Source organism: Thunnus thynnus, chromosome 2, assembly GCF_963924715.1.
Source record: "Thunnus thynnus chromosome 2, fThuThy2.1, whole genome shotgun sequence".
NCBI lineage: Eukaryota > Metazoa > Chordata > Actinopteri > Scombriformes > Scombridae > Thunnus > Thunnus thynnus.
Genome location: NC_089518.1, coordinates 34,479,751 through 34,504,240, shown reverse-complemented (window position 1 = coordinate 34,504,240; position 24,490 = coordinate 34,479,751). Strand labels below are relative to the sequence as shown.

The window sequence follows — 24,490 nt, the reverse complement described above, 5'->3', positions numbered from 1 at the left end:
TTCTCAGTGTTTGTGCACTGGAGGCTTCAAGTTTCCACATCACACTTGTGTCAGTTGAATACTGGATCACGATTGGCTCCAAACTAGTTGTGACGTCACACATGATGCTCGTAGGTTCACGACTTTCCTCCTTCAGCAAATTAATGTCAAAAAACAAACTTTGCACATTCATCAATCTGGGGAGTGAAGCTCAAACATCCAAACTGAGGAAGAAAACATGTTTTTGAGAGGAGGACTTTAATAACACTCGTGTACTTTTTAGTTGTAAACTTTGAAAAAGCTTCAAATTTTGAAAATTCACTTTAATATGATGATTTAAAAAGTATTCAATGAGATAACTATTTTGCCACAAACACAAATTAGTATCAAAAATGATAGTGTTTCTTTAAAAAATGAAACTTTTAAAATTCTATTAAGTTAATAAGTTGTGTAGGTGAAACAGTGTTTCCCACTTTAACCTTTTCTTTTATTAGCAAAACATGTTGCACACAAAATAGAATAAAATAGAATTAACACACACAACTAATAATAGCTTCTCTATGTAGCAGAGTTTAAAACCAGAGTTTAAAAGGTGCTTTATGAGATACTTTATAAAAACTGCTCATAGTTTTTAGTTTTGCTGATCCATAGAGACGATCTGAAATTAAAATATAAGGGTCGAGGTCTTCATGCTTCTGGATGCAGGTAATAAAAAGTGAAACACAAGTTTAAAATAAGAGTCGTACACTTGTAAAATTGAATAAAAGTTTATTGTTCATCTAAGAAGCGTTTCCATCTCACATGTTAATTAGCTTCTACAAAAAAAAAAAAAAAAAACGACTAAAGGTTTAACTGGTTTTTAACGCAGCTTCTATTTCTTCATATAAATCTCAACAAAAACAAATAAAAACAGCTGTTATAAAGATATGCCTCATACACAGATATGCCCACTTCAAACCAGTCAAGACAGGGAGCCGTGCGTTTAAAAAAAAAAGTGCTGAAATATGTTAAAGGACACCCAGAAACGGAGTTAATGAGATAATGAGAAGAAAAGACTAGAATCTGAATATCTGAACGTTTGAAATGACTGCAGCACTGTTTAAAGCCCGACCCGACTGTAACGTACAGGATGAGAGGAATTTGTAAAAACGGGAGATGATTTCATGTTTTATAGCTTTTTTTTTTTTTTTTTGGTTAATGCCAGTTAAGAATGAACTCAGAACACAACAGCAACAGTAAAGAAAATCTTCTATCCTGAATATTCAGCTTTGTAAAACTTTACGAAAAACAAAGACTTGAACAGCAGCTGCAGAATCAGCTCGGAGCCGATCGATCAAATATCAATAACACACGATAAGATTTTGGTTGTCATAACAAGTTTTTTAATAAATGTTGAGCTTCGACTGCGTCTCGCGGCCTTTATAAGCAGAGTTTATTAAGTTATGTGTAGTTGTCAGTCTGCAGGATAAAGGAAGACTGCGGGATGCGCTTGAAAGCTCAGGAAAAAGCTAATAAGTGAACCTTGAGTCGAGATTATTAAATATGTCTTTTCTTAAACGCTGTCACATACATATTTCTTAACTTATTAGACTGATTGAATTGATCATTTATGTATATTTATGATTCTTTTTAACAATTTTATATCATGTAAGAGCCTTTTCTCTACATATTAACTTATTTTGAACATAAATATATTTGGTTTAAAAGTGTTATTTGTGTGTGATATTTGATTTTGTCAGTATCACCCTGAATCAGAAACCACTTTGGAAAAAGTATGAAAATGAACGCTTCATCCGAGTGAAATGATGCAAAATTTCATTGATTTTTATTACGATAACTGTTGTTAACTGTTGTGTTATGATTAGAGTGAATTTGTGTTGCAAAATACTGAGTTGTCACCAAAAAAAAAAATCCAGTTTTTCCTTTTTTTTTATGATTAAAAACTGAGCTTAAAAATATTATCAGTTTAATCCAGAATCCACTCAGTGGACATCGTGGATGCGTCCATGAATGAGATGATTCAAGTTAGATGCCATTTTCAACTGTGTGAGTTCAGGTTTTCACTCCAAAAAAAATAAAATAAGAAAAAAAAAAAAAAAAAACCACAGCAGCCGAATTTGACTATTTTAACACACTTTCAACCAGAAAAGGGAATTTAAAAATGGCTCCGACAGTATTTGATTGACATGAAAACCTGCACACACGCAGCTCCCTGTAGCATGTTTTTTTTTGTTTGTTTGTTTTTTTTGGCCATCGCTGACTTTGAGGAGGTAAAAATTTTTTTCAGGACTCCATCAGACGTCTTGAGTCATGAAATGAAAAAAAAAAAAAAAAAGTGCATTTTTGCAGTGCCAGTTTTAGAAAAATCAATGCCTCCGGGTTTCCGTGCGTCTGGTCGTCAGCCGTTGTTGGCGGTAAAATGCGGCGAGTCAGTTCATGTCGGCGTTGAAGCGTATTGTTGGAGTAACAGAGAGTAGCAGGAAGTGCACACAGTCTCTGGCAGAATGGAGGAAGGTAACGGCAGCTCGTTGCACACGCAGCTCTCACAGAAAACGCCGGCGCAGTTCTTACACTGTTTCTAGAAAAAAAAAAGGAAAAAACAGGATTATAATATTTGACAAAAAATGGAAAAGAAATATATAAAAATGATAAAACTATAGGAAGTGAGTGTTTAAAATAAAAGATGCTGGCTGTGTCTTCAGCTAAGAAATGCTAAATCCTGATTTTTTTTAGTCAGATCTGATCTTTTTCTGTTGATGGTTCAGAAAAACCTTATCTGTCCTCCATGTTTTATTTTTACCGGGCTGTGAGGCGCCGACACCGAATGATGAAAAGCGCCTGAACAGAGAACTGAAACGTTAAAATAAATAAATTAAAAATCTGATCTGACATCAGTTGGACGGCCAGAGATCAGATATGAATCAGATCGAGTATCACATGTGCCAGTGGTCCAGATCTCATATGACAAAAATCTGATTTGGTTTGTTCAAAAAAAATTAGATCTAAGTCACTTGGAGGCAAAATATCAGATTTGGGCTTTTTCAGTTTGTAATGTGACCGCAGTCTAAGTCTTGACCTCTACGTGACCTTTCACTGTTTTACAAATTCAGGTAGGAAAAGTCGTCGCAGGAGCTCGATAGCCGATAAACTCAAGAAACAAAAAGCGTTCGATAAACCATCTGAGCTGCATTTTATAATACTTGCTTGACTTTTTAAAAAAAAAAATATAAATGACAATTTGATCTTTTCCTTCTAGGATTAAATTATGTGACATCTGTGCTGATCCAACTGAAGATTAAAAAAAAAGAAGAAACCAAATTATTTCTTTACAGTCATCACTGTTTTCTTGTTATTGTGTTTCCATATCTCCTGTTCAGACTGTGAGTGAAGCACAAATAAGATTAAACGTCAATATTTTTTAAACCCAACTGGACTGAAAACAGGCTTCGGGCTTCTAAAATCTTTGGAAATCAGTTTACTGTGATGGTTTGGCAAAATGTCAAAGAGTCTGCAGCCGCGTTAGCGACTTAATGTTTTGTTTATCATGTTCGCTGTCTCGGTTTAGCCTGTTAGCATGCTAATTAGCACTTAACACAAAGTGCAGCTGAGGTCAGAAAATATTTAGCTGAGTCCCAAACTCAGACGACACATTACTTCTAGGCAAGTTTTGAGTCTGTAGTGAGTTCACAGTGGAAAAAATGACACATGAAGTTTATTTAAAACAGCTGCATAAAGACTAAAAAGCTCTTGATTTATGAGTGTGCTTATTCCTTCTCGATGCACAAATTACACGGAAGAGATGCTAACAGCTGGATGATGGTGAAACAGCTGCAGGGAGAAATCAGAGAACAAAAAATAACTTGATTATTGAGTTGGTTTAGCTGGTGGTGACTCTCAAGTCATAGTTTGATTTTCTTTGCAATTCCTGCTCTTATAAAATGATGTTGTGGATTACTTGTGTACTAACTGCATTATATACAGTGTATAGGATGTAATGTATACAATAAGTGTGAAATTTAGACCTGATGATGGAGCAGGATGAAAATTCAGGGGATCACCAAACTTATTACAGTTCATCCTGAGGGGAACATGAACATCTGTAAGCATTTTAAGACACTTCAGTCTGGATTAAAGTGGTGAACTGACTGACTGACAGACTTTAAAGCCCCTGGAAAGGCAAATCCATGATTGGTTATTAATTATGTAATTTGGGACCTAATGTGCATTTAATAAACACCTAAAAAGTATGAGAACATAGCCTTTGACATAGTCTATGTAATTCTTTAGAAAGTCTCTCTCTCTACCCTTGTTAGTGGGTTGAGGTTAGGTGGGGCTAAGCTAGGGTATTTATTACCTAATAAATACCTGCCCAATCATATTTAGGAGAAAGATGATTGACGTGGCTGTCTGGCCAAGCTGACTTCACAACACTTACTCTGGTCTCTCCCATGAGAAAACAATACACTGCACTTTTCTTTGCTTTTAGCTAGATTGAGAACTCAAATGAGCCTGATATGGTTTGAAAGTTACTGTGTTAAGCTAACTATCAAACTTGGGTACACCATCCAAATCTGTATTAATCACGGAGTGGATAAGTAGCTCAAAAGTGTAGCATAGCAATGCTAATGCTAACCGTTTCATGTAAGTGAATGAAAGATGCTAAAACACTTAGCTTCGTAGTCTGGAAGGTATAGTTCAATAAAAACAGATATGTGTGGTCTACTCTAGTCTGCTAGTTAGCCGATTAGTCAACATAACTAAAAGACCACTGGGATAGTTGATAATAAGCTCAAAAGTTTTGAATAGAAAAGCTAATGCTAACCATTTCATGTAAGTGAATGGAAGATGCTAAAACAATTAGCGCCATATTCCGGGAGGTATAAGTTAGTTAAACTAAAAACACATTGTCAGGTGGTCTAACCTAGTTTGTTAGTTAGAGGATTATTCAAGCTCTCAACCAAGTAGGGTCTATTTGATAGATTTGGTAGTTCATAGCAAAATGTTTAAGCTATGCTAACCGTTTCACGTATGTGAATGGAGAATGCTAAAACGATTAGCGTCATACTCCGGGAGGTATAGTTAAATAAAAACACAGATTTGGGTGGTCTAACCTGTTCTTCTAGTTAGTTGATTAGTCAAGCTTTCTAACCAAATAGGGTCCATTTGATAGATTTAGTAGTTTATTCCATATCAGCAAAACGTTTTAGTGAATAAATAGAAAATAAAGTGGTACTTGAGCTGAAAGTTTGCTGTCAATCAAACGTGATCTGGACACGCCCACACAGTCCTGAGAAATGGTTTGAGCAGCCAAATGAGCTGTTTTTGAGCTCAGTTTTCTAATAGTTATGAATGTTTATTTTCATTCAGATTTTTGTGGATGCTTAATGACACATGCAACTTTGATATCATATATGCATTTTTATGATTTCAAGCCACGTTTCCAGAGGCTTTAATCTCAACCTTCTCAAACCTAAACAAACATCTCTCTGTAGAATATGTTTTATGTATTAAAAATGTCTTCTAGTATTATCTCACCATGTGATATTTTCATGCATGTGCCAGCATATTTACACTCAACTGTTTCCTATTTTCACCTGCAACACCACGGAACCACTATAAACTATTATAAACACCCTCCACTGATTCATACTGACGCTAAATATCTAATGAAAGATGATTCAGTTCTGGTCAATCATCAATCCTCGTACCTTTGTCTTCAGGAGGGAGTCGTCCTGTTCACACATTGTACAGATGGTTGGTTGACTGATCTCCACGAATGACTCATCCTGGAGAAAATTAAAAGAAACATGGCATTAATGCTAGAAATCTTTGGATATTTGTGCATGAGGACATACTTCAGTACTAGCGCCTGTTCATGACTACATCTTCACAGAACAATCTCGACTTTTTAATTGATCAGGACAAAGGAAATAATGGCAGCAAAACTTTCTTTACAGGATTTAATCTGTAATAAAAAAGTGAACATTTGATTTAGAGCCTCTTAGGCCTCACCTGCTCATCCTCGTGATGTGACAAGGACCTTAAAGGAAAAAAGAGGAGACATAAAAATATATATATATAAATATTTGTCTCATAATATTTACCATATTTTAAAAGCTGCAGTTCTCTAAACTACTTACAAGCTGGAGCTCAGACTTGTTTTGTCGTCTGGTCCCGTGTGTAACTGATCAATCTCCCTTTTGACTGACGGGGATTCTGGGAGAAGCTGCGGGTAAAATGAACACATTTTGTCAAACTATACGAGTGTAACGAGACTTTAAAACTTATTTTTAAATCTGCATTAACTGATTTTTTTTTTGGCCACTTGGAGGCAGAAGAAACAAGCAGTGAACACAACACTGACATCATCACCTACTAAGTTGATATGTTGAACTTGTTAGCAATGAGCTGAAACTCGCTATAAAGCTCCGTAAAGCCGAGAGGAGCTGTAGAGTCGCTGATAATTCTCTGTAGGTTCATCACTACGAGCCACGACCAACACATCATACATTATTATAAAAATATCGATGACAGCCCCTTTGATTGAGCACAATTATGATCACAAATTTACTTTTGGTATGTTCTCTGGGTGCTTTCTTTCCCTCCGAGGAGTACTGGACTGTCTGGCGTCGACGTGATGCTCACTTCTTCGCTCTCGCTCCTTCCTCAGCTCCACCTCCAGATTAGACCTGAAACAACAAACAAGCACAAACACACGTCTAGACTTCAAATATTCACAACACCGAGGTTTGGTTTCCCTTTTTTTTTTTTTAGTATTAAAGTACATTATTATTTTAAAAAAGTAAATTATATTATGTCTTCTAATATAAATAAACTAAAGGTGAAAAAAAAATCACAACATTAACAATAAACCAACATACCATCAATTATAAAATTAGCATCCTCTATGATTCCTTCTAGGGCTGTAGTCGACTGGTCGATTAGTTGGTCGATATGCTCTCGTCCGACTAAATTCTCATTGGTCGAATAATCTCCGTGTTACTTTCATAAGGAGAAAAGTGCTACATCAATAACTCTCCAGGATTAATCCATTATTTCCTGCGGCGGGAGGGGCAGACTAACAAATCACCTGTGAAAACAACGGGGGTGTATTCAAAACACCCCCGTTGTTTTCACAACTTTGAACTCGCCCAACCTAATGGAGACTGCTGGGTCTAACTGAACTCAACGTCTACTGAGTGTTAACTGAACGTAATGAATGTCTACTGAATCGGCGTTTCTCGTGTAATAATATCAACGAACTCCCGCCAGGCCAAAAGATATTTTTTAATGCCAAAAATAACGCTAAATATCGGTAGCGTAACTCCGTTTCGGAATAGGGCAGTGCTTAGTATGTTTGCGTAGCGAGTGGGGAAAGAGCGGCGGGAAAGTGACGGTTGATGCGAGCGGAGCAGAGGAAAAGGTTAGCGGTAAGTTGTCAGTCTGGCAGTAAATGTACAGTACAGACCCCAGTGTAACAGTTAATACATGCTAAGAAGTCAGGTCTGTTGTTTCCCCAAGTGCTGGAAAAGTGAATGGGGTTAGCTCATTAGCTCCAAAGTTAGCAACAATAGGTTAGCCTAAAGGCAAACGCACTCTGTCCCGTTACACCCCCCCCCCCCCCTCCCCCACGATTTCAGTCGACCAAGATTTTCTTTGGTTGACTACAGCCCTAATTCCTCCTGATACATCAGGCTTTAGATACACAGACAAAACTTGTTAGTTGGATCAATCTTTTCATGGGATTTGTTGATAATAAAAAAATATAGAATATCACCAGACTTATCCTTAAAAAAATGCACATTAAAAGCCTGACATTTAGCATCTCATTAACACTTCCCTCAGGATTTTACCTGTGTTTCCTCAGCTGCTCCACTTCCACCTGCAAGCTCTCGATTTTGTCTCCAAAATCCTGTTTGAAGAGCCGGTTGGCCTCTAAAGCCAGATCCCTCTCTTTCTCAGCCTGTTTGGATCTGGTTTGGGGGGTTGGGGGGGGTGAGGAGGGGGAAGGGGAGGGGGGGGGCGGTCACATAAACTTATGGTAAAATAAAAACTTAAAAATGTAAACAAACATGGTTAAAAAGAACTAAAAAGAAAACAACAAAAAAAGACAAGTCTGACAAACTCAATGAGGACAACTGGGGAAAAATTTAGCCAAAGAATTATGAAGCAGGCCGTTTTTGTTTATCGTTTTATTAGCCTAATGATTACTACAGTTTACACCAATGTTATGTTCACATACAATTCAAAATTAATGAATTAATTTTGCCCTTTTTCCATCCTTCGTTCGTCTTACTCCCGTCCTGTCCTTCTACGCTTGAATGCGGATCACCAAATGACAAAAAACATAATCCTAAAACATCAGTTCAGACTCACGTACGGTCTCCGGTAGCGGTCGATTTCTTTGGGATTACAATTACAGCAACACCGCTACCTTCCCAGATATCCAGGATATATATGTGTCGGCACATTAAATCATCATCATCAGTCCATCAAGTCTTAAAACGTGTTCAAAGGGGGGTTGGAATTTTTTTGAACACAACACGACTCGTCTTTATCTTTGCCAAGAAGCGTTAATGGGGTTATTTGAAGAAATGCTTTCTAAATAAAAGTATAACCCTGATGTGGCGAACAGATCTGTCAGAGAACACAAGGATTAAGGGGCTGCTAAAAGGGATCGATTCAGTCCACACTACTCGAAGCTGATGCCGGAGAGCCACTGCAGGAGGTTGTGGGAAAGATGGGTTTTTATTTTTTTTATTTTTCAACAACAGAGGAGCATCGTACAGAAAAAGATAACATCCTACTTTGGTTATTTCTATATTAGGCAGGGTTGTATGTTTGTATTCGGATGTATGAAAGCGGGGCGGGAGGCAGGGAGGCTCCGCTACTGCTGCAGCTGGAGCAGCTTCCCCGCGGTTGAGTTCAGGTTTCTGGCCTGCTTCACCAGATGTTTCTCACTGATTGAGCGGTTAAAATAATTACAAATGATGGGAAAAAAAAAAAAATAAATAAAATGATAATGAAAGTGAAGAAGAAAAATGTGACAAACGGGACAACAAGAGATTTAACTGTAAGACTTTTGACACACGCACGCCAATCTGTGTGAAATCTGTGTGATCTCTCTGGCTCACCTGCTCTCCAGCTGTTTTACAGTCCCTGACATCTGGTTTATCTTCTCCTCCAAGCGAGAGATGGCTTCGCTCTTCTGTTTGGAGCTGGACTCTGCGCTCTGAGGGAGACGAAGCACGTTGGTCAATAAATAGCTACGACAATAATTATGTCTCACGAGAGAAAAAAAAAGTTTGTTTTCACAGTTATTCACCGAGAATCTGAGTTTAAGACCAATATTTGTATATTCATAGATTCTGGACTTTTCAATGAGGGAAAAGGAGACAAGGAGGAGAGAAAAGGACACACATTATTGTTCCGAGGAGAGTATTTTTAGATATCTTAGAACATGTCTGGAGGGGATCTTCAAAACATTTTCTGCAGCAGAGTTCACTTTCTGAGTTTTATTTCAGTTCAGGTTGTTTTCAGGCTTTAACTACAAAAGCTGGAACAGTGAAAACCTCAAAAATATGTTTATTAGTTATCTGCGTGAGTTATTTATGTCACTTTTGCCATCAGATGTGGCTGTAGATCAAGTTTTCATGATATCTTGACACTTCTAGCTCTTGAGAGATGATTTGGGGTATTTCAAACATGTTTTTGATTTAGATTAGATATATAATAAAGTATTTTGGTGTCTATTAGGGCAAAAAAAATCAGGAGTTTGAACATTAAATTGTGATGTTATGAGAATAAAGTCATAATTTTACAAAAAAAATAATTATGAGAATTAAGCTGCAACATTTCAAATAATCAAAAGTCATATTATTAGTAAAACCCTTAAAATGACAGTTATCACTGGACCTTCTGCTTTAATGCAGAGCAAATATTTGCAATCTTAACAGAAAGATTGATAGTAATTTTAAAAATAACTGATCATTGCTGTGTTCACCATGTCTGTTCTTCTCAGTGTTTTTGTATAAATCACTGTTCATTTTGCCAATTTCAACAGAATTTGTAGAGTTTTTATCCTGTAAAAATCAACTTGGACACATTTTTACATTCAAACACAACTACTGTTAAACACCAAAATCAAAACTCCACAGATACTTTCAGACAACGGTCAAAACAACCAGTTGGCGTCCCGCGTGTTTCCTGGACAGATGAGGTCACGTTTAAAAGGATCAGAAACGGCAGCCTCACCTGTGACTTGTGGCCAAGCTGTTGGTTGATGGCACGGAGGTCTTCCAGCTGCTGTCTGAGCTCCACCAGAGCGTCCTGCTTCTCACAGATGTCTTTCTCCAGCATCTTCATGGACAGCTCCATCTCCTGCTTCATCCCGATCTGCACCTCCAGCTCCTTCTCCACGTCCTGCGCAGAGATCAGCTCCGCTTCAGACACAAACAACCGATTCCACGACGGTATGAAGATGTAAACAGAGCCTGAAACTCACCAGTCGAAGCAGAGTTTCCTCTTTGAGCTGCTTGCGTGTTTCGCCCAGAGCTTGTCCGTCTGGTGCCGAGTCACTTCTTAATGCCTGAAGAAAAGAATCACGTCCATTAAAAGAGTAAAAAACAAGAGTTTTATTGAAAACGTATATTGTACAAACACTGAACTTTAAAGCAAATCCTGTGTTTTCTTGGAGAACAGTAAGAAGATGAAGTGATGTATCATAGTTCAATCAAGGCTTGAAAATATGGCTGAAATAATTATCATGATATGAATATCTAAAATCCTAAATACACTTAATGTGATGAACTGTGTTCTTTTGTTGCAGATTATATCAAAGAAAAACACGTCACATGTGTAAAACAAACACTTCATAACTCCTAAAAGTAAAATTAGCTTGAAGTCATGAATTTTAACAACAAAATTTTGCAAAATGACAACGCAAACGGTGCTTATTTTTCTGATATGACTCCACTGAAAGTCAATTAACTTCCATATTGAATTATGGCCCGGCCCTACAGGGTTGTTGTTACCCACAACAAATCTTTTCTAGTTATGTGCTCAGAGACCCCGATGTGAAATGTTGCTGTTGTTTAGTTCACAAAATTTTAGTATAACTACTACTAAAGCTACTAAAAAGATAAATTCAAAAGCACAATGTACTTAAAAAATATTTTGACTTCAGACTCATAAAAAAGTTTTGTTTTAACTTTAACTTAAAAAAAAACAAACCATCACATCCATAAAAAACTATCCTGTTGACTAATGTTGAAAACATTTTTTTTTCCAGAATTTCTTCATGTTTTACTGAGCTGGAAATATCTTAATTTACAGCTTTGGTGGGAGTCAGACTGAACTGTCGGATGATATATAATATTTGAATAGATCTGGACCATGTCTCATAATTCAGGACTGTTTAAGAACGTCTCTAGGCCTCACTGCAATAGCAAAGATTAGACGTGTTATGAGCAAGTAATCCTCATCATGTGATAAAAATGGTAAATTGATCGAGTTGACGATGTGTTCACCTTCCTACTGGAGTCCAGCTGATATGAGCTCTCCTCCTTTACTCTCTCCACGTCTTCTTGTAAAGTGATGATCCTGTTATTCGCCACTGCGAGCTGCGGAGACAACAAACAGTTCTGTCAACAAGAACGCCAGCAGCTAAGCCGAGAACCAGACAGTCCTGTCGTTTCTAGAGACGAGTAAAACCTGAGAAGTTGAACTCACCTCTTCTGTTAGCTTTGTGTTGGACTTTTCCAGAGCGTCCACCTTGGCCTGGAGGTTATTTACTGATGCGCTATAAACAGACATAACGCTCACATTTAATCATCACGTTTAAACAAAGCTGCTGAGGAAAGCGGAGACGGTGAGGAAGAGTCGGTCGCTATGACGAACCTTAAATGTCTGTTCAGCTCCTCCACGTAATTCTTCTGATCGAGGATCGCCGTGATCTGACCGTCACTAAAGGAGAAAAAAAGAAAAAGACGAATGAGACAAGGAAAAAAAGACCTAAAAAAAACCTGGTCTGAAAGAGTCAGTGCTGTAACAGTTAAGTCAGTTAATGGATGGATTATAATTTCAATTGTTTGTCATTGGTTGCAGCACATTAAGGAATGCTTTTCATAACAAGAGAAATGTTTAAGTGTGAAACATCAGACTCAGACATCAGACTGCAAATAAGTTCCCAAAATGTATCATATATCTAAGATCTTTAGCATCTTACTGAGCCAGGTTTCAAAAGTTAGTAGCTGAGCAACAACAAATCGTAAATGTTAGATTTACATTGACAGTAGATCCATATATTAAATAAAAGGATGCAGTAAATGGTGTTGTTGCATCAATCCAGACAGATTTACAAAGGAAATCTCAACTAATTATCTGTATTTAACGTCAAAATGATATGTTCACAGTTTTTCAAATGTGTCTTAAAACAACAGTCTGGAGCCCAAACAAACATTAAAACAGGTTTTGTTTTCTGGAATCATTTGTCCTGTTCATACCGACCATTAGAAGATCTCCTCCAAACGCACTAAAAGCCACAGTCCTCGTTTTGATCAAAAATGTATTTAAATGTTTATCTACAGATAATTTGATGCTTCAGCCATCTGAGTTAGTCAAATAAAGTGGATATCTTCCACAGTTAAAGTAAAGCATTCCTTCTTTGTGTCTCCACAGACAGTGTTTCCCTGTTGAGCTGTGGTGGAAGAATAGTAACAAAAAGAGGGACTTTGGCTCTAAAAAGACTGTAATGTTGAAAGATTTGGATGGCTGAAGCCTCATATTAGCAATTAACTTTTAAATACACTTTTCTTTTGTTAGTTATTGCTTTTTACTCTGTAAAACTAAAGGACCTTTGTGACCAGCAGCTTTTCTTTCATGTAACCCTTTGTTTATTTGTTCTCTTGTTTATAGATTAATATATAAAATATATATTTAAATGGATTTTGTCCCCCATCCTTAACACTGAAAGTACATTATGAAGGGATCTCTTAATGGTCAGTATGAACAGGAAGAATAATTACAGCAAGAAAACCATGTATCAATGTTCATTTGGGCTCCTGACTGTTGTTTTAGGACAGTGAATCTATCCTTTAATCACTAATAACAGCTCATCTCCAGTAATAAGAGCTGCACCGACTGCATTACTGTAACTGTTACTGAGCAGTTTTGAGGAAGTAAAATGAAAGTCACTGTGGTTGAAGCTCAGGAAGCAGCACTCACCCCTCTGCGCTCTTACTACTGTGTCCGCCGTCTTTGAGGTACATGGAGAAATCGATCACCCCGACCTGCAGAGGTAATTTCATACGAAACAGAAAATCAATGACAACCGAAACCACAAGAGCAAAACTATCTGCTGTCTCGTCCTTGTTTGTACATACAGCACGGTGTTTAATCCCTCATCATGTGTAAAAAAAAAAAAAAAAAAAAAAAAAAAAAAAAAAAGTGTTTAAATGCACTCAGGTTATGTAAATATTTCAGAGGTCAGCCTCTGATAAACAAGCAGCTTGTTCTTGAACGGTTTCACTTGTTCTTCCTTGTTTAGAAACCTGCTGACAAACTGGCAGCCGGCCATTCCTCCCAGTCACTCTGAACTCATTCCCATGCATGAAGCAGAGATTCCTAAATCACTTAGTTAAGGTTACCGACTGTCAGTAGAATTAAAACAGGAGCAACGACGAAGATAAAACCACTGCTGTTTGATTGTGTTAGAACTGGAAAGTAAAGCATTTTAATATCAGCCTGCTTTAAAATGGCTCTTAAGTGTCACACTTGAGATTTGGAGCATGTAAACAGATTCTCTTGACATAACAGATATCCAGTAAATAAACTCTTAAATACTCTGAGAGAGGAAATATGAATAAAGGGGGATTTATTAGTGGCTGCGTTCAGTTTGAAAACATGTATCCTTTTTCTGTTTTCTTTCTTTTCCTGTCAACTGTGTGTGTATCTGTTGATCTGGGTGGTGAGCTGCTGTATATAATTGCCTGTACAGAGATAAATAAAGTTGTACTGAATTGAATTGAATCTCCAAATGTCCCAAACTGTAAATTAAATACTTACAGTGCATAAATAAATACCTCCTACCCCATTACTTTAGTTTCTTTTGGTGGAAAATGAAAAAGCTAAAATGAAAAAAGTAAAAACTTAACTGTCTGTTTCTCTCTTCCTTCCCGCAAACTCGAGTCAAAAATGAGGTGCATCTGATTTAGTGAAAGTGAAAGCAGAATAACCTGTGAGTCCAAGTCTTCTCCCTTCATACACAGATTGGCATCGATGACATTCAGTCCGACGAGCAGCCCGGCGATGACGGCTCCTTCCTCCTCCATCATCAACGCGTTGGGCTCATAGAATTCACTACAGAGAAATAAAGGAGACGAGCGTTAGTCGCCGTTTAAGCGTTTCTGAACGTGAATCGTGTGCTAGAGCGGTACTGAGATAACGATAAAAAAGTTTTATTTAACAGTATGAACACACCTGAGCAGGTCCTTTCTGTTGATGATGGTCTTCATGTAGTCAGAGAGCTTCTTCTGCATCAAGGCCAGTCGTAACCACGCGCGCCCTCTTCCTAGAGGAGTTCTGTTGGCAAACACGGGGACGTTGGACTTAAAAATTAACAATCAACAAAGTCTAAAGTTCAGATTGGGAGAAATCTTTCCTCCTTCTTTAGGGAACAGATATAAACAGACCTACCTGAGGCCAGGCAGGTCTTTTACACTGGCCGTGATCTCTCCTGCTTCAGGCGTCAGCTTCTCCACCAGCTCCAAAGCCCCCCAGAAAGACTTGTTCTGGCCCAGGAAGCTCTTCTTGGCTGATGATTGAGAGACAGTGTTTTGTCATTTTATTTTGGAGGAATTTGGGTCACTTAGTCATCACACAGGACTTAATACTAAGCGACGGAAACCAAACAGGAAGTAAATACAGTATACAGAAAAGACAAAAATAAATACGCTAGCTTCAGAGAATATAGAAGGTTTTAGACCCTTTCGCATGTATTTTGTAAGTAATATGACTGAGCAATGGTTGGTTTTTTTTGCTCACAATCTCAAATTCCCTCGTTCAAACCTCGCAGACTTGTAAGAGCCAGTAATGAAGTAGTTTTGAAAGCATGGTGTGAAGATGTGAAGTGTACTATTCATACTTTTCAAGCCGTGTTTCAGACAGTGCTCCATCACGACAAAGAACTGCTGGAGCGGTGCATAGTCAGAGTCGAGGGTGCGTCCGAGGTTGAGCGCAGACTCGATCAGGCCTTTGATGCTCAGTTTGGCCATGTTCATCAGGTTAAGCCTTTCGATTGTGATGGGATCCTTGGGATCTAGAAAGAAAGAGAGAGAGAGAGACAGCAGGGATGACTCATGAGCTATCGGGGAACAAAATCTGTTTTAGTCAGTTCTGTGTTACTAAAATATCTGCTGTTGTTCCAGGAAGTGAAATGAATAGTCTTGATAACACGAGGCATGATGATGCAAAGCTTAAAACATTTGTTAAACCGGTGTCTACGAGGACAACAGAAATCACCAACAAGATATACATTTCATCATTACAATCTGTAAATATGAAACATACTGTAAAACTGACTTCAGGAGCCAACATAGCGACACCTTTCATACATTTTTAATGTAAATCTACAACAACAGATGGCTTTGATGGTTCAACTAGGAAAATATGCCAAACCTAATAAAGTTAGCCCTTTATTCTTGGTATGATGCATTTACATGTCGATGTCTAATCCATTATTTATGTCAGAGGACAACAGACACTGAGAGGCTTTTAGTAGAGAAGCTGGTCAGGGTTAAGTCATCCTACAGCATTTGTTTACATTATTAATACATTTGGTCTCTAGTTTACATTAACATGGAATTCGGTTATAGAGCAAATATAGAGAAATCCAAAATAAAAAAATCAATAAAAAGATGAATAACACACATTTGGTTGTTATTTCTAAAATTGTGTAAATCTGCATTGTGATCGTTGGGCCTCATGCAAGAAGCACTCGTACAAACAGATTTGTTCTTAAAATGCGTACGAGTGATATAAGAACATTTGGGGCTTTTGTCAGTTTTCTCTTAAGTACAAACAAAAGTTACGATTGGTCCAGACCTGTCGTATGAGTCATGACTACATCATCTCTGTCTTTCTTCACTGGGGAGAAACTGTTTCATTTAGGATTATAACGCCCTAATCTGAACTAATTTTGAGTTTAAACATGATACAGAAATTAACAAAAAATGTGATGTATAAGTAAAACAAACTCAATGCAACATTTATATTCTGTTACTATATTTTCATCATCACAGCTGCCGATTTATTTAAAAGGTTTTTTAGATTTATTGGCATATTTTGGCGTAGCTGAGTCTGTGTCCAGCATCATGTTGTGTTGCAGCTGACAGAGTAACGTCACCTGCTGTCAGCTGTAATATTCTCTCCTCTAATATCTCTGCCACTGTCACATGACCGCCTCTCATCACGGAGCGCTTTGCTTTACAAAGATGTTTTTTAGCATCTAACTTCACATCAAAGCGTTCCTTCTTTATTTCTGTCACAGTGTAGAGCTGCTCTGATGACATGTTAGCTTGAGTCATATTTTCTAATTGTTTCTAATGTCACTCCTAAATCTGTTATGTGTTTGTCTTCTGGTTTCTGAAAGCAGCACTTCAAACTGTGCTGTGTTTTTACTCTTTGTTAACACAAATGTGCACAAATGTCTTGAACAGGTGACAATCATCAGGCTGAAATGAGTATTTTATGATAAGTTCAGGCGGTTAAGAGAGTTTGTTGAATCCCACGTAAGACTTTCTTATTTTCCTCTTATTGATGATTTGTACAAGAACGAATATAAGAGAAAAATAAGAAGACATTCATGCATGAGATCCATTGTTTCTAATATCTGATTTTAAAAGCTGTAATTACATTAAGTGCAACACACACCTAAACAATGAATTACTTGGATAATAGTGTAGAGCTAATTATGAGGAGTATCTAATAACAGTTTGTTACTTAAAAAACAATATGCAACAACATGACGTCATCACTTCTGATTCAAACCAAATCACTTCAGTCTGTCTGCATCTAGTAAATCAATTACGTGCAGAAATAATAATGTGTCGAGTGCTACAGAAGCTTAGAAAAATGAATCTGCAAATTTACAAAAACAACAAACATATCAGACATGATTTAATAGTCAATAAAGGACATAATGAGTCAGTCTGTTCAACATAATTTCTGTAAATCTTTGTGATGACTGAATGAAATGAATCTTCTTCTTTAGATATTTTTAAAACTGTGAACCTTTAAAAGAATCCACCTGCTACAGGAAAGAAAATTACAAGAAACAAAACGTTTGAAAATGTAAATGAAGAAAATAAAAATGTTGGCCGAAAAGACCGATGAAATTCTTGATTATCAGACATTCAAACCTGAGCATCTCTAACAATAAACACGAGTCAGCTGACATACAACACACAGACGCTGGTAGCAAGCGATTTAGTTACAGTATCTTGACAAAACAAATGTTTCTGTCTGTTAGTGGCCCCTTTTTTAATGCCATTACGGTAGACTGTTAACCTTCTTAAGCGCTACAGGCTGAAGTGCTGCAGTGTTGAATTTGCCAACTGGCTGGAAAAAAAAAGAAGTCTGAACATAAGTCTGGCTCAGGAAAACTGTGGACCTGCCAATCTGCCTCCTCTGTGCAGGATGTAAGAGAAGGCGTGGCGAGAGATGAGGAAGAAGCTCAACAACATGCAAACCTACATCCTAGATTTCATAAGATTAAGGAAAACAGATACCAAATATGATTTATTGAGTGCTTGTTGTCAGCTTGATTTACTGATATCTCATAAACTCAATCTAATAAAATCCTCCCAGCCTGTACTTCCTTGTTGTTTTCTTGCCCGGCCCTGCCTTATTTACACGCAGCGTCATCCTGCTGTGTAACTCTCAGTGACATCAAAACCGTCTCCCCCTTAAATCCATCATGACACAGCATTACCACAGTTCACTAGGTGAAACGTGTAGCGTCTGGGGACCCCTTGTGTATCACCACGCCCTGACAGAGATCGCACCGTGCCCTAAACCTCCTCCCTCCCGAACGATGAGCTAATCCGTCACATTACCTTCATGGGCCGGCTCGGGGTCCGGGGTGAGGGAGATATCATTGAGCTCGCGGAGGCAGAGCCACTCGCCATCGACCGACACGCGAAAGTTGCAGAGATAAATCGTCTCCCGGGCGGCCTGGGTGATCTTGTCGGTGGTGGGAGTCGGGGTTTCGCTCTGAGGCGTCAGATCAGACATGATGACTCAGCTGATGCGAGGCAAAACCAACACCGCCGAGAGGGGAAAAAGGCGCAGTAGCTTTTGTTCCAGACGCCAGTGACGGCCCCAAAAATAACAGGTCAGAGGGGGGAAAAAGAAAGGATGAAAAGAGCGTCCGACAAATAAAAAAAAAAAAAAAAAGAGAGGAAAAAAGGCCAAGACGAGAAAGGGCCCACAGCAGCTTTCCAGCAGGTGCTGCTTCTCTTCCTCTTTATGCCTGCACCCTCCTCTCCCTCTTTGCTACAACTGAGTAAAAAAAAATACTCTTCTGTCTTGAGAAAGCCCTGCGCTCTCCTCCTCCAACCACCTCCTCCCTCTTCAGCCTCTTGTTATCCCTTTTGTGCAGGCTGGGGGGGGGGGGGTTTAAAATGCAAGAGAGCACTGTGCTGAAAATCACTACCCTCCTCCGGTCTGCTTAGCACTGGTTCGCTCTGATTGGACTGCCTGTGCACCGCAGTGAATGCACTGGGTGGGTGTTGACCAAGATGGCTGACAGTAGTGTTGGGTACAGCAACACATCATCACGTGAGCAGATGGTGCATGCGTAAAAAAAAAAAGGGGGGGAGGGAGGAGGTGGGGGTTGGGGGGCGGGGGGGTCCCTAGAGTATCCATCCAATGCTAATGATGCAGCAGAAGACTCATCTGTCTCTCAAGCATCATCAGCAGCAGCGTCCCCTGACCTGAAACAGAGGTCTGGTGTTTAACAGTTACTGAGCTGGCTGCTGGAGCACAGCATAACAGCAACAGCAGTGAGCAACACCGCTAATAAGGCCAAAAGGTCCTGGATGTAAACGCTTATTGTGTTGTTTTAATTTCAATTTAGGAAAAGTGTAACATCTCATAAAAAAAAAAAAAGACAAACACTCATCTGTAGATAAACAATCTACAGGCCTGCTGCCCGCTGACACACATTAAAAACCACATAACTTTATATTAATTAGGAGATGATGTTTAGGGGATGATGTCTGGTGGTACCGGAAGACAAGGAAAAAAAATTGTTGTGTGGGTAACCATAGCAACCAGCAGAGGTAGTCAGTGTTCATTTCATTCAGTTACGACAATCAGATTAGTTCAGTTAATCATTTCACTGCACAGAAGCATTAATAACCAAGAAATGTCAATATTTAATCTTAATCATGTTATTAATAAAGAAAGGTTTTAGGGCTGTTGACAAAGCCATAGCAACCACTGAAGATACACGAGTCATGTTATCATTTTTTTTTTTTGTCTCAACGTATTTAAATGTAAGTTTTTCTTTTTCCCGGCAAAAATGGTCAACAAGGGATTTAGGATGTTTTCACACGAGTTATATTCCTGGCAGTGTGAGAGGCCTTTGAAAAAGTATTTTTAGATCATGATATAGTTATAAAATGAAATCAGAAAAGTATAGTAAAGGGAGGGATTTGGACTAATGATCTCAGTATTTATAAATCCTTGCTACAAAACTGGCTGCACATATTAGAAAAAAAAGTCAAATTGTTTCTTCAGTGTTGTATTATTGTGATGCCAGATATGTGAGCCTAACTGATAAATTGGTGTTTATGTGGTTACTTAAAAATATACAAATAAATATAAGCCAATTTACTGTAGAGCTGCAAAGATTACTCCATTAATCAATTAGTCGATCGACAGAAAATTAATCAGCAACTATTTTGATAATCACATTATTCGTTTTAGTCATTTTTTAAAAGGAAAAATGCCAATAAATGCTGTTTTCAACCTCTCAAATGTGATGAATTAATGCTTTTCTTTGTCATACGTGATAGTGAACTGAATATTTTTGTGTTTTGAACCGTTGGTCCAACAAAACAGGACATTTGAAGCTCATGTCACCTTTGACTCTGAGAAACTGTAACAATCACATTTCACTATTTCTGACATTTCATAGACGACTTATCAATTAATAAAGAAAATAATCTGCAGATTACTGGATAATGGTAATAATCGGTAGTTGCAGCCCTAATTTATTGGTAGCATATTTTTTAAAATGATATTGAAATATCAATATCAGCATAAAAGTCCAGTATCACTACCTGTAAAAAAGATAAATGGATAAGAAAACAATAAAGGACAATTTATACAAAAACAAAATCTTACTCAACCATTAATCTATCGAGAGGGTTCTACATCCCAGACAATATGTGGTTTCATATCACACTATAATGGACAGCCTTTAATGTTTTGGTGTAATTCTGAAAGTGTAACAGGGTTCATATATTGTTACTGTCCTTACACATTAAAGGACAGGTTCATAATTTTTTAAGTCTGTCCTATAACAACAGTCAGGTGTCCATATGAACAGTGAAAGAGGTTTTTCCTCGCTGTAATCATTCCTCCTGTTCATACTGGATATTAAAAGATCCCCTTCAAATGTGCTTTCAATGTCAGTGATGGAGGCCAAAATCCACAGTGTGTCCACACAGTCATTTTGTGCAAAAATGCATTTAAAAGTTTATCTGAAGCTTATGTGAGGCTTCAGCAGTCTGAGTTAGTCATATCCAGTGGATATCTGACACATTTACAGTCTTTTTAGCATCAAATTCCCTCTTTGTGTTTCCTCGGACAGTGTTTCCCTGTTGAGCTGCGGTGGAAATATAGTAACAAAAAGAGGAACTTTGGCACTAAAAAGACTGTAACATTGAAAGATATCTACTTGATTTGACTCATTAGGACGGCTGAAGCTTCATATCAGCTTCAGATAAATTTTTAAATACATTTTTGCACAGAGGGAGGACTGTGGATTTTGTCCCCCATCATTTACATTGTAAATGCATTTTGAAGGGATCTTCTAATAGTCAGTATGAACAGGAGGAATGATTACAGCAAGAAAAACCTATTTCAGTCTTCATTTGGGCACCAGACTTTTGTTTTAAGACAGACTTGATAAAATTGTGAACCTGTCCTTTAACGTGTAGTTACTTCACTTTTACCTCTACATCTCTTAATCTCTACATCCTCTTATGAGCAACATAATGAACATGTGAAAGCAACCTTCAGAGTTTCTATGAAGTGGGAACTTTGGGTTTTTATTTAGGTATTTAGTTAGAGCAGTGGGTAACTCCGGTACTTATAACTGGCCATATTTAGTTGGTTGGTTAATGTGAAATGTTCAGTGGTGGAAGAAGTATTCAGATCCATAAAGTGAAAGAACCAATGCAGCAAAGTAAAAGTACTGCATGAAAAATTCAACTGAAGTAAAAAGTACAAAAGTATCAGCAGTAAAATGTAGTTAAAGTACAAAAGGTGTATTGTGTATAATGTAGTGGAATCTAGCGGAACAGACTTGGTAGAAAAGGAATATGATATGTTTTAATCACTGTGTAATCCCATGAAAATAAGAATCGTGTTTTCGTAACCTTACAATGAGCCCTTTATCTACATAAAGAGCATTGTGTCAAATCTTCATCTAAAAAGTAACTAAAGCTGTCATATAAATGTAGTGGTGTAGAAAGTACATTTCCCTCTGAAATGTAGTGGACTGGAAGTACAAAGTCATCAAATGGAAACACTCAAGTAAAGTACAAGTACCTCAAAATCGTACTCAAGTACCTTCACAACACAGTACTTGAGTAAATGTACTTAATCAGGTCTGTCAAAACAACACAGGCTACTGCTGGATACGTTTCTAAACCACACATCTTGTTGACATTAGCTTGTGTTACCTGAAGGTTACTTGCTTCAAATGACTAACGCTAATGTTAGACTGCTCTTTTGCGATTTTTGCAAAGAGATATGAGCATGAGAAGCAACTGCCGAAAGGTTAAGCGTTATTTATTACCTGACATTAGCCAGTTGAGTTAGCAGTTGGTGGTACCTCAGTCACAAGGTAGGAAGTTGTTTGTCCGTGACAGTTAAAAGTTAGCTAACTAAACTAACAAGCTAGCAACGCTAACTGAAGCTACAGTAGGTAATCTATATAAACTGGGTAATTAGGGGGAATAACGTTTGCTAGTTGGGTGGTTAACTAGTACGTTAGCACTTACTTCTGCGCTTTGAATCGATTCTTTCAATCTGGAAGTCATACCGTCGAAGCGGAGTGGGCGACAGTGACCCAGCCGTCCCAAACCTCAAGTTTGAGGAGTTTAAAGCCTCCTTGAAGTATATCACCGAGGTAGGAGAGAGAGTCTCATCCGGACTGTCAACGTGTCCGTTTTCATCTGATGAATTCTGTCTCTCAGAACTTTCTGAAAGCTCTGAAGATGACTGCAGGAGCAGCTCTCCAGGCGGTGTGTCCCGCTCCGCCATCCTCCCTCCGACCAGATTCACTTCATGTGACCAACGGCTGTCAGCGCTCAGCTAGGCTACGTGGGGTTAGCTGCTGGAGACATGCATAACCGTGGTTAGCAAAAACAATCGACACAGGCCAGTCAGTTTACTCCAAAATATCTCCAGTAATCACTCCGCCTTTCGTCCTGTCCTCCACAACCCTCCCGTGACCCGGAAATCTTAAAGCATTAGTATTTTGGTCAAATCTGTTGCTAATTTCGCGAGAGTTTGCGCGCTGTGTCAGCGGTCCAGCAATCCATTTACACTGCCAGAGACAATACAAATAGAGGGAGATGTGTTACTAGCGGTGGATTCATGACCAGTACGGGACCAATTGTGCTCCCATGATGCATTGCGGTTTTCTGTGCCGCTCTAGTTTACAAGTAGTCTTGTGCCTCTCCTCTCTCTAAGGCTCTTTGATGAACTATTTATATCTTTCTGGGTTTTCAGGACATTTTTAGCATTTAGAAATAGCGACAACGATGAAATTATTTGGTAGACAACACATGACTATAGCTAACATTATGGAAAAATGGCAGCTAGGCTACTTGTTACAAATAACCACACAGTGTCCAAAATTAAATTATATGTAACCTTTTCTTTACTGTAACAACAACAAACACTACAAGGGTTTCCTAGACAATCGATGGACAAGAATATTAAATAAAGATATCCAATAAAGTGAGCAAAATTTTATGTTTAACAAGATTCAATGTACTGTTTCGAAAAGCAAAACCTGAGAATAATGGCCCCAAATGAAGGGACCTGGATTATTAATGATAACCTTGCTTACACTAACTTGTTACAAATGACCTGATCCATACAGTGTACCAAAATGACACATTTTTAAAAATCTAAATGTAATAAACATTTACTGTGACAACAAATAACAACAAATAGCCATGAATTCTGAGACCGAAATCATACACTACATCCTTTAAAGGTCAAGAATATAACATAAATAAAGCAAAAAGCCTAATTGTATTGTTTTGTAAGCTTTCTTTGAGTACAAAATAGATTTGTTGCTTTGAATTGTTTCATAAGACTAAGAATGATGACCAGCTGGAGTCCGTTGATTTGTGAATGTGCTTTTAGTAGCTAGCAATACGATCAGATTAATTTGGATATAGTACTTATTGGCCAAAAAGAGTAATTACAGTACATTTTCATAGGAAAAGGACTAATACATGACACAGCCTAAATATTCAGGGCACAATTCACAAAAAATAGTCTGTGATTTTTATTTCATTTTATTTTTTGCAGAAAAACTAAGATATAATTAACTTATAAAAATGTTGTTAGTTGGGAATGAGCAGAAGAGATGTATGACGGGTCAATAAGGTTGAAATGATGACGTTTTGACCGGAATAAATTATGTTTAGACATCAAGGATCTAGCAAATGTATTAAAACATGTATCAGTACAAGGTTTAATCAGGTTTGGTTCAAAGTATTCAGTAATTTATTTATTTTTATTTAAAGTATGGGCCTATAAAACAAACCTATTGGCCACATGAGGGGATTCATCTGCTACACATGTAATGCCCAAAATGGACAGTAGGGGGAGATGCAGGACTGGTGATAAGAAGTCATCTGACAGAAGACAGTTTTAAAGGCTGGAAAATATATAAGTGCTTTCTTTCTTTTTCTGGAGACATTAGTTTCCCATTCAAAGAAAGTACTATTGGGCTAAATTGACCACTACAAGACACAAACTACATTACATTGTTCAATCTTTTCAGGGCAATAACATGAAGGTACATATTTCCTTCAGGGGGAAGACCACACGTGAGGGGACACACCAGCCGGTCAGCTCTGTGTTTTTCTCTTTTGTGATAGATTAACAGTTACATGAAAACTACTGACTCGGTTAGTCGGTCCACAGATTTTGAGGAATGGTGATAGTTTAGAGCTTGAACCTGTACTTCAATGTA

General features: G+C 37.9%; 1 protein-coding gene across 7 annotated transcripts; it reads right to left on the bottom strand.

The window, feature by feature from the left end:
- Positions 1–1,045: 1,045 nt before the first annotated feature.
- On the bottom strand, positions 1,046–22,841 carry rufy3 (RUN and FYVE domain containing 3). Of its 7 annotated transcripts, none has more exons than XM_067571834.1 (19): positions 22,275–22,841; positions 15,122–15,295; positions 14,674–14,791; positions 14,458–14,559; positions 14,214–14,337; positions 13,204–13,268; positions 11,878–11,943; positions 11,710–11,779; positions 11,508–11,600; positions 10,484–10,567; positions 10,234–10,401; positions 9,114–9,211; positions 7,833–7,952; positions 6,551–6,668; positions 6,120–6,205; positions 5,992–6,019; positions 5,688–5,765; positions 4,002–4,057; positions 2,335–2,557 (listed from the first exon to the last, which is right to left on the bottom strand). In XM_067571834.1, the coding sequence occupies exons 1-18, from the start codon at positions 22,534–22,536 to the stop codon at positions 4,046–4,048; spliced, it is 1,866 nt and encodes a 621-aa protein (XP_067427935.1). In that variant the 5' UTR covers positions 22,537–22,841; the 3' UTR covers positions 2,335–2,557; positions 4,002–4,045. The 7 variants fall into 7 exon arrangements, with proteins under 7 accessions (XP_067427906.1, XP_067427916.1, XP_067427935.1 ...); XM_067571841.1 differs by lacking the exon at positions 2,335–2,557 and adding an exon at positions 3,675–3,807; XM_067571805.1 differs by lacking the exon at positions 4,002–4,057 and having other exon boundaries at positions 1,046–2,557.
- Between the last annotated feature and the right edge of the window lie 1,649 nt (positions 22,842–24,490).